Source organism: Phyllobates terribilis, unplaced genomic scaffold (assembly GCF_046119375.1).
Source record: "Phyllobates terribilis strain yellow unplaced genomic scaffold, ASM4611937v1 Scaffold_33__1_contigs__length_13283291, whole genome shotgun sequence".
Classification (NCBI taxonomy): Eukaryota; Metazoa; Chordata; class Amphibia; order Anura; family Dendrobatidae; genus Phyllobates; species Phyllobates terribilis.
In genome coordinates this window covers 6,327,466-6,337,915 of record NW_027362793.1, presented here as the reverse complement: position 1 = coordinate 6,337,915, position 10,450 = coordinate 6,327,466, and the positions used below count along the sequence as shown (strand labels likewise).

The 10,450-nt window shown below is 41.7% G+C and overlaps 1 protein-coding gene across 1 annotated transcript; it reads right to left on the bottom strand.

Annotated features, from left to right (window-relative positions):
* Positions 1-5,491: 5,491 nt before the first annotated feature.
* On the bottom strand, positions 5,492-6,421 carry LOC141180589 (olfactory receptor 1L4-like). The gene has a single exon (XM_073660682.1). The coding sequence runs from the start codon at positions 6,419-6,421 to the stop codon at positions 5,492-5,494; it is 930 nt and encodes a 309-aa protein (XP_073516783.1).
* Positions 6,422-10,450: the final 4,029 nt, after the last annotated feature.

The window sequence follows — 10,450 nt, the reverse complement described above, 5'->3', positions numbered from 1 at the left end:
GCTTCAGAAATATAGATCTTCTGTAAGATGAAGCTTCAGAAACATGCATGGTTCTGCAGCAACACAAAGCTTCAAAACTAAGGATCTGCTGGAAGACGAAGGTCCGAAAACAAGGATCTGCTGGAAGATGAAGCCTCAGAAACCAGGACTGTGGAGTCTGTAAGCCAAACTTCCGACTCCGACTCCTCAATTTCCCTGACTCCGACTCCACGACTCCCACATATATTGCTTATATTTAAGTGAAAAATTTATTGTAGTACAATGTGACCATCAGACATTTAATCATTTTTATGATACAATAATCAAGATATTTAGATAGAACATGATATATATTTATTGGAATACAACTATAGAACACAAAAAACTGTAATAAATTGTAAATATGAAATACACTATGTAATATCGATTACATATATATATATATACAGTACAGACCAAAAGTTTGGATACACCTCATTTAAAGATTTTTCTGTATTTTCATGACTATGAAAATTGTACATTCACACTGAAGGCATCAAAACTATGAATTAACACATGTGGAATTATATACTTAACAAAAAAGTGTGAAACAACTGAAAATATGTCTTATATTCTAGGTTCTTCAAAGTAGCCACCTTTTGTTTTGATGACTGCTTTGCAGATGACCTGGACTGGAGGTAAGTGAGCAGCTGTCTCCCACCCCCCAGCTCTTTACGCTGCTCGTAAAACCCAGCCCTGTAATCCGGGCCCATTAAATTCCTCTCAGCACTATGTGTGCTGGAGCCTGCTTCTCCGGGTCCTGCATCACCGAAGCTTGGCACTTCAGGGACACATACCTCCCATCCACGACCTGTCCGGCAGCCACCTTACAATATATATACAGTGTCTTGTGAAAATATTTGGCCCCCTTGAACTTTTCTACCTTTTGTCACATTTCTGACTTCAAACATAAAGATTTAAAATTCAAATTTTTGGGGGAAGAATCAACAACAAGTGGGACACAATCGTGAAGTGGAACGAAATTTATTTGGATATTTTCAACTTTTTTTAACAAATTAAAAACTGAAAAGTGGGGCGTGCAATATTATTCTGCCCCTTTTCTTTCTCTCTGAATGATCCAATGTTGTCCTAAATGACTGGTAATGATCAATAGAATCCACCTGTGTGTAATCAAGTCTCCGTATAAATGCACCTGCTCTGTGATAGTCTCAGGGTTCTGTTTCAAGTGCAGAGAGCATCATGAAGACCAAGGAACTCACCAGGCAGGTCCGAGATACTGTTGTGGCAAAGTTTAAAGCCGGATTTGGATACAAAAAGATTTCCCAAGTTTTAAACATCTCAAGGAGCAGTGTGCAAGCGATCATATTGAAATGGAAGGAGTATCAGACTACTGCAAATCTACCAAGACCCGGCCGTCCCTCTAAACTTTCATCTCGAGCAAGGAGAAGACTGATCAGAGATGCAGCCAAAAGGCCCATGATCACTCTGGATGAACTGCAGAGATCTACAGCTGAGGTGGGAGAGTCTGTCCATAGGACAACAATCAGTCGTACACTGCACAAATCTGGCCTTTATGGAAGAGTGGCAAGAAGAAAGTCATTTCTCAAAGATATTCATAAAAAGTCTCGTTTGAAGTTTGCCACAAGCTACCTGGGAGATACAGCAGACATGTGGAATAAGGTGCTCTGGTCAGATGAAACCAAAATCAAACTTTTTGGCCACAATGCAAAACGATGTGTTTGGCTTAAAAGCAACACAGCTCATCACCCTCAAAACACCATTCCCACTGTCAAACATGGTGGTGGCAGCATCATGGTTTGAGCCTGCTTTTCTTCAGTAGGGACAGGAAAGATGGTTAAAATTGATGGGAAGATGGACGGAGCCAAATACAAGACCATTCTGGAAGAAAACCTGTTGGAGTCTGCAAAAGACCTGAGACTGGGACGGAGATTTATCTTCCAACAAGACAATGATCCCAAACATAAAGCAAAATCTACAATGGAATGGTTCAAAAATAAACGTATCCAGGTGTTAGAATGGCCAAGTCAAAGTCCAGACCTGAATCCAATCGAGAATTTGTGGAAAGAGCTGAAAACTGCTGTTCACAAATGCTCTCCATCCAACCTCACTGAGCTCGAGCTGTTTTGCAAGGAAGAATGGGCAAGAAATTCAGCCTCTCGATGTGAAAAACTGATAGAGACATACCCCAAGCAACGTGCAGCTGTAATCACAGCAAAAGGTGGCGCTACAAAGTATTAACTCAAGGGGGCCGAATAATATTGCACGCCCCACTTTTCAGTTTTTAATTTTTGTTAAAAATTTAAAATATCCAATAAATTTCGTTCCACTTCACGATTGTGTCCCACTTGTTGTTGATTCTTCCCCAAAAAAATAGAATTTTATATCTTTATGTTTGAAGCCAGAAATGTGGCAAAAGGTAGAAAAGTTCAAGGGGGCCAAATACTTTCACAAGGCACTGTGTGTATGTATATATGTGTATATATATAATATATATATATATATATAACACTATGTAATAAACTATGTAAGTGGCAAAAAACAGTTTTCAACAAAAACATACTAAATAACATTTGTGCAGTCTATAAATTTGTTCTAAGAAATAGTATCGCCTCCATCAGATCCTCCTTCATAGATGACCTCAAATCTGACCTAATAATTTTAAGGCTAGAGAACAACCTCTCTACACTAACTTGGGTTGGAGGCAAAGCCGTAACCACATGGGCAACATCTCTAACAATTCCCGGGTATAAAGGAATTGCCTCATGCACAGTCAGTTTTGATGAACGGTTGAATTCTGTTTCTTTGAGAGCAAGTGAAACATTTTGCTGAAATCTGGTCAATCTGGAAACGGAGTGAAATCTTTTTCCTTGCGGCAACGTTTTGCCTGCTCCATGTCATCCAAATACTTGTCAAAGTCAAACTCCTCATCTGATGAGGATGAAGATATGGCAGCAGTAGCACTGTCAGGACCCAAGTCCTCTTGCGCCTGGCAGTCCTCCAGTAGGCCACTCATCCTACCTGCTACCTCAGTCAGAGCTTCTTTTCCTTTAGTAAGCTGTTGATCATCAAGCAGTATACGATGACTTGGGTCCACATAAACAGCTGCCAGAAAAATGTTATTTTCCAATAGCTGTGTCTCTCTCCATTTCATTGAAGCCGAAATGCCATCTGCGATTAAACCTCCTCTTTGGGACAGGCAAAATAGCAAGTTCTTCCACTCGTTTATGAAAATGCCAGGAGTTAAATCCTCAGCTTGTAATTTTTTAGTCATGGTAAATGGGTGATTAAGCAATTCCCTCAATTCAGCCACCTGTGTCCATTGACCTTCATTTAGGGTTACCTGAGGGTTCTCCATACCTATAAGAAACGGTTTTAGTTCCAGCAATCGCTCAATCATTAAGTAAGTGCTGCCCCACCGAGTGGCTTGATCGACAATTGCCCCTTTCCCAGCACGTCTCTTCAAGATGGAATCAATTTTAGGGGTTCTGGCGGCAATAACCAATGTCCTCACTTTTCCAATCAGATTTCCAGCATGTCCCTCTTGCAGACTATCTCTTATTGCCAGCTGCAGCGTGTGCACAACACAGCGCATGTGATGAATAGGAAAGAGGTGTGAAGCAGCTTCAACAAGATCATCTATTTCTAAAGTATAATTTTGCTGTTCTTCTGTTGTAATATCTGTTTGTTCCTCATGAACAGCACTGTGGCCTCCATCTCAAACATACTGAATCCTACATTCTCTTCTAGCTGTTGTTCATTCCTCTCATTCATCAGTTTAATTGTACGGATCATGTTTGAAGCATTGTCCGTTACAATAGCAAGAACCTGTTCTTTTTTGAGTTCGTAATCTTGCAGAACTTTTTCCACTAAGGCCTGGAGAAGCTGGCTGGTGTGATGAGCTTTAGTATCTTTTACTGCCAGTGTCTTGGTGACAATTTCTTTGTTGTCATAAACATATCGAACATTGATGGCAAAATAGTTCACTCTGTGACGTGTGCAGGCATCCATTTTAAGAAACATGAAGCGACTTTTGAGAGTCTTTTTAAGATCTTCCTTTTGTTTAAGGGCTTCTTCAATCACTAATTTTCTAATACTTTCTCTTTCCAGAGAAACACCAAGTTTGCAGCCATTTCTCCATTAAGAGCTGTAAAAGCTGGTCGTGCAAATAATGATAATGGTACACCGTCCTTCACAACAAGCTCGATGAGCTGTCTTTTAAACATATCTGCCCCTCGCTGGCTACGGCCATGATTCACACACAGCGTTTTTGCGGATCCTGTTTTTTGCAGTAAAATGCAGTGACTCTGGGCATCCCAGCAAAGTCAATGGGTTTCAAGATATTGCATTCAGACACATCGTTTTTTGAGGATTCGTTTTTGGGCTTAAAAACGGATCCTCACAAAGAATGAGCATGTCAGTTTGTGCGGCATTTTTCTAATCTGCTTTTGCTATTGAAAACATTATCTATGATCTCAAAGACCTTTCAGGTGATGCGGTTTTTTAAAAAGCTGATCTGCTTTTGCAGCTGAAAAACGTATCCTCAAAAAATGCAGCAAAAACTCTGTGTGAGAATGTAGCCTTAGATCAGGAATAGAACAGCCATTTATAGGACATTTTATAACTTTCCCAAATTCCTATTAAAAAATATTCAGCACATTCTGCATTGAACTACTGTACCCAATTTATTATAGATTTTAGGAGTCTGAGTCGGTCCATTTTATACCAACTCCACCAAAATGAGCACTGACTCCACGACTCCGACTCCACAGCCCTGCTGCAAACACAGATCTGCTGGAAGATGAAGCTTCAGAAACACAGGTCTGCTGGAAGATGAAGTTTCAGAAACACAGATCTGCTGGAAGATGAAGCTTCAGAAACTCAGATCTGCTGGAATATGAAGCTTCAGAAACACAGATCTGCTGGAAGATGAAGCTTCAGAAACACAGATCTGCTGGAAGATGAAGCTTCAGAAACACAGATCTGCTGGAGGATGAAGCTTCAGAAACACAGATCTGCTGGAAGATGAAGCTTCAGAAACACAGATCTGCTGGAAGATGAAGCTTCAGAAACACAGATCTGCTGGAAGATGAAGCTTCAGAAACACAGATCTGCTGGGAGATGAAGCTTCAGAAACACAGATCTGCTGGAAGATGAAGCTTCAGAAACAGATCTGCTGGAAGATGAAGCTTCAGAAACACAGATCTGCTGGAAGATGAAGCTTCAGAAACACAGATTTGCTGGAAGATGAAACTTCAGAAATAAGAATCTGCATGAAAATGAAACTTCAGAAGTAGCAGATCTGAGTCCCATTATCTGTACAATATAAGTACAGCAATGTGTTTATGTGGTCAGCCTCACAGAGAGCATAGAGCAATGAACCTGAACAAGGAAAGATGTGACAAAGGAAACCTATCATGTCTTTATGTTCACACAATTCGGTGGTGACAGGCAATGCCTGAATATTACTTTTTAACAAGTGTATATTTTACCTTTAGATTTTTGACTTTAGCCCAACTAATCTCAGCAAAGCTTTCTTAACATCTTTATTCCTAAGACTGTATATGAGTGGATTTACCATGGGTGCGACTGTGGCATATAGGACTGTGAAGACCTGTTCCAATAGGTCTGCGTACTGTGATTCTGGCATTACTATCACCACGGCCACTGTGACATAGTAGATCAGGAGGACGGTGAGGTGGGATGTGCAGGTGGAGAAGGCTTTTTTCCTTCCATCCATAGATTTAATGCACAGGATGATGTTGATAATTTTCACGTACGAGGCGACAGTGCATACAAATGGGCAAAGCCCAAACAGAACGAATTCTATGTACATGACAATAGAAAATACGCTTGTCCCACTGCAAGAGATCTTGGTGAGGGCCTTAGAGTCACAGAAGAAGTGTTGAATAGTATCAGAACGACAAAAGGACAATCCTGTGAATGAAAGTAAAAGGAAGAAACCATTCAAACATCCACCAAACCATATAGAAGTGATCATCAAGATGCAAGTATTCCAGCTCAAGACAAGTTGATAGCGTAAAGGGTTGCAGATGGCAACATATCGGTCGTAGGCCATAGCAAACAACAACAGATCTTCTGTACTTCCGGTCCAGAAAAAAAAGTACAACTGAGTGAAACATTGACGGAAAGACATGGAGTTTTTTCCGGATAATAACATTTCCAGCAGCTTTGGAATAATGACTGTGGTGTAGCAGATATCTACTATAGATAGGTTACATAGGAGTAAATACATCGGGGTGTGCAAATGGCTATCTCTATATATGACTGCTATAGTAGCGGCATTCACAACTCCTCCGAATAGATATAAGAAGGTGAACACCGCGGAAATGAGTAGCTTATCCTCCGAGGTACATGAAAATGGCACAATGTGGAAATATACCGGGGAAGTGAAGTTCGCCATCACATTTTGGAGGAACACTGTAAGAGAAGAGCCTGACTTGAGTACAAAGCTCACAAAGAGACTTGTGTGGACTTAAAACACGTTGATAGATTGTACCAACACAAAAGAATCCTACCTACAAGAACGTCTTTCCATCAGCACTAGATATAGAAATTTTTTCATCTCACTTACTTGTCTACATGAGCGTAAAGCATAGAAACAGGGAGCTGAGTGCTAACTTTCGATGAATGCACTGACCAGCGTGTACCGGGATAAAATGCAGGTGCGCACAATCAGGGTTGCAGTATATTGTCTCCTAGTATAATACTAATGGAGAACCTCTAGTTGGAGGACCTCTGCTCAATTCATCTGGATAACTCATGGAGTGAGCATTTTCTAAAACTTTAGCCTGTGGCGTGGAAGGCTGATGCTTCTTATGGCCCAGTCTATGGTGCCTCTGCCTCACCTGCAGCTGAATTGTCTGGAGCTTCATGAAGTTCTCTCGTTCCTTTACATAAAGGCAAGTTACATTCCAGTGGGTCATAAAATTCATGAAATAAGTTTTAAATAAATCGAAATCAGGAGAAATAGGTGCAAAAGAGAATATCTCTTACCCAAGTTAATGCTCGGGTAAATCCAATATATATCTGTAACCTGACTTACATTTCTGTTAGAAGAGGAAGAAATAAAGGAGGATATTTATACTCTACTGATCCTCATGGGGATATCAGACACTGGGACAAATTCTACTGGGGGAATAATTAGACTAAGGAGAGAGATTTTATAGTGTGATCCATCTGTCTGTTCTATATCAGGTGTTAACAGGAGAGTCCCATAGGGAAACGATAACACTAACATCTGCTGTATTTACATTATGTCTCCATATATTATTATAATTAGGATTCATTATGTTTTTTTTTTTTGTAAAGCAGATCATTATGTTATTTTTACCTTCTCCCTGGTTTATTATTTATTTACGCATTGATATTGTTGCTTTAACAACTTTCCATAATTCTAAAGTCTCAATGTTTTGTCCAAACCAGGCAATAATACTGATCCTGAGCTACAGTAGCGTTCAAAATGATAGCAGTCCAATATGACTAACCAGATTAATCACTGTTTTTGGTATAAATTACATTACCACATGTCAAACCATTTACCAGTTGGTGCAGTACATTCTAAGAAAACCACCAGACTCCGCATTCATGATCTGCAGGTTTCTGAGTCTGTGTATTTGAATAATTAATTGTACGGGGGTGTGTTCAAAATAATAGCAGTGTGAAGGTCAATTAGTGAGGTCAATCATTCTGTGAAGAAACAGGTGTGAATCAGGAGGCCCTTATTTAAGGGTGAAGCCAGCACATGTTGTACATGCATTTCTCCTTGAAAGCCTGGAAAATATGGGTCGATTGAGACATTGTTCAGAAGAACAGTTCACTTTGATTAAAAAGTGCACATTAAATTACTGACCCCGTACTGATCCTGAGTTACATTCTGTATTATACTTCAGAGCTGCACTCACTATTCTTCTGGTGCAGTCACTCTGTACATACTTTACTTTACTTATCCTGTACTGATCCTGAGTTACTTTCTGTATTATACTCCACAGCTGCACTCACTATTCTGCTGGTTCAGTCACTGTGTACATACATTACATTACTAATCCTGAGGTACATCCTGTGTTATACCAAAGAGCTGCACTCACTATTCTGTTGGTTCAGTCACTGTGTACATACATTACATTACTGTCCCTGTACTAATCCTGAGTTACATCCTGTATTATACCCCAGAGCTGCACTCACTATTCTTCTGGTGCAGTCACTGTGTACATACCTTACTGATCCTGTACTGATCCTGAGTTACATCCTGTATTATACTCCAGAGCTGCACTCGCTATTCTGCTTGTTGAGTTACTGTGTACATTCTGTCATGGGTTTACCACGACAGAGGAGCCAGAAGTCTGAGGTGTCTGATTTCACGTACTCCTGCACTGATTAGAAGCACTTCACCATCATATTAAACAGTGCAGGTTTTCTTCATGCTAGTTGTGCAGGGGTTAATCTGTGAAGTTGAGCTCCTGGAGCTTTCTGGCTTTGATGGTCTAAGCTGTTCAGTGTTGGCCACTCCCCTCTGCTATATATACTCTCCTCTGGAAATCTGGGATTGCCAGTGTTAGTTTCATACTGCCTGGTTCTGGAGTTGTAGGTGTTGGCTGTTTGAGGAGGCATTTTGGAGTGTTGTTCTGCAGACTGTTGCTTAGTGATTTGCCTGTGTGCATATCCTCATCTTCCCCTATTTGTTTTTTCCTTCCTTTATTTCCCGGTGTTCCACTCTGATGTTTGTGAGTGCATATTTGTATGATTGGTATTTTCATTTATCCCTGTATGTCTTCCCTTGTTTGTTTGGTTTGTGTATTCTTATACACTACAACTCCCCACTTCACTCGGAGGGGACAGATAAGGGCTGATTTAAGAGCTCAGCAAGGCACTTGGCTCTGGCATCTTCATGAGAAGTAATTTGGGGAGCAGGGATAGCTAGGGTGCCGCTAGCTTTAGGGATAGGGAAGGAGCCCTATCCCCGGGATATCCTACAACAGTGTCGTGGCGTTAACACTGGCTTATACCATTTGACCAATGACTGCTCTGGCTGGGCAACTGCAGCTGCTCAGCCTGGAGGTGGCAGATCTTCGCACTGTTGGTTTGCAGCACACAAACACTTCTGGTTTAGGGACTGCGACTCCCAGGCAACCCCTGGTGAAGCCCAAGTTCACTTTGCTTGACAGGTTCTCTGGGGTGCGAGACAAGTTTGTTGTTTTCAGAGAGCCCTGTAAGCTTTACTTTAAATTACATCCTCAGGAACTGAGGAGCTACAGGTGGGGACCATAGTTTCGCTTCTTCAGGGTGACCCTCAAGCCTGGGCATTTTCTCTCCTGGCAGACTCAAATTCACTTCGGACGGTTGATGAATTTTTTCAGGAGCTGCGTCATATACAAACATTCTAACTGCGTCTACTGGCCGAGTCTATGCTATGTCAGCTTCAGTAGGGAGACCCATTGGTGGAGGAGTATTGCCCTGAGTTTCGGAGGTGGTCCACAGATACTAAGTGGAATGACCCCCAGCTCCATAGCTAGTTCTGTCCAGGGTTATCTGTAAGGGTAAAGGATGCCTTTGCCCTGTATGAGACTCCGGTTTTCCTTGAGGTGGCCATGTCTCTGGTTATCCATATGGACTGCAGTCTTCGCCAGAGACATAAAGGGACACTCCAATTTGCGGGGGACCCAGGGTAAAGGGGACCTAGGTCTCAGTCAACTGAGGAACCCAAGCAGTTGAGTGGGGCAACTCGTTCTATTGTGTTTCTTTTGTGGTGGAAAGGGTAATTTTGTGGGTGCTTGTCCTTCATATCACACCATAAACAGCCACTGAAAAACTAAGGAGCCCGGGTTGCGGTGGGGTTGGCAACCCGGGTGTACATATTTCCTCTGTGGTTAGGGTACAATTTTTTTTACCGGCCGAGATCCATCTTGGCAAAAATAAGGTGGTTATTTCAGACTTTCTGGACAGTGGGGTAGGGTTTAATTTAATTTAATTAACGCTAGGTAGGTCCAGGGCCTCGAAGCACATAAACTGTCTAGACCAATACCCCTGACTCTGCACCCTAGAACCAGGGGCATTTTACTCAGGTTGTTCGCGAGTTACATCTACAGGTAGGGGCAATGCACTCAGAATTTATTGACTGTTATGTGCTAGAGGGCTTGCCCTCTACTGTGTTTCTTGGACTACCTTGGCTTACGCTGCACAATCCTGTGGTAGACTGTTCGACTTGGGAGGAGGTAAAGTGGAGCCAGTATTGTTAAGGACACTGCTTGGACACCTGGCTAGTCAGGGTGGGTACCCAATCTCTGCTTGGCTTGAAAACCTGTCTGACTTCGGTGATATGTTTTCCGAACAGGGGTGTCAAGAACTTCCTGTTATGTTCTGCTACCAAAGCTAAGGAAAGAGAGGAGATCTGTCCCTACTATAGGACTCAGCTGAATCCCTACGATGTAACAGG

Excerpts from the sequence above, each read along its gene's own strand:
- LOC141180589 (XM_073660682.1), bottom strand. The coding sequence starts at position 6,421 with ATGGCGAACTTCACTTCCCCGGTATATTTCCACATTGTGCCATTTTCA.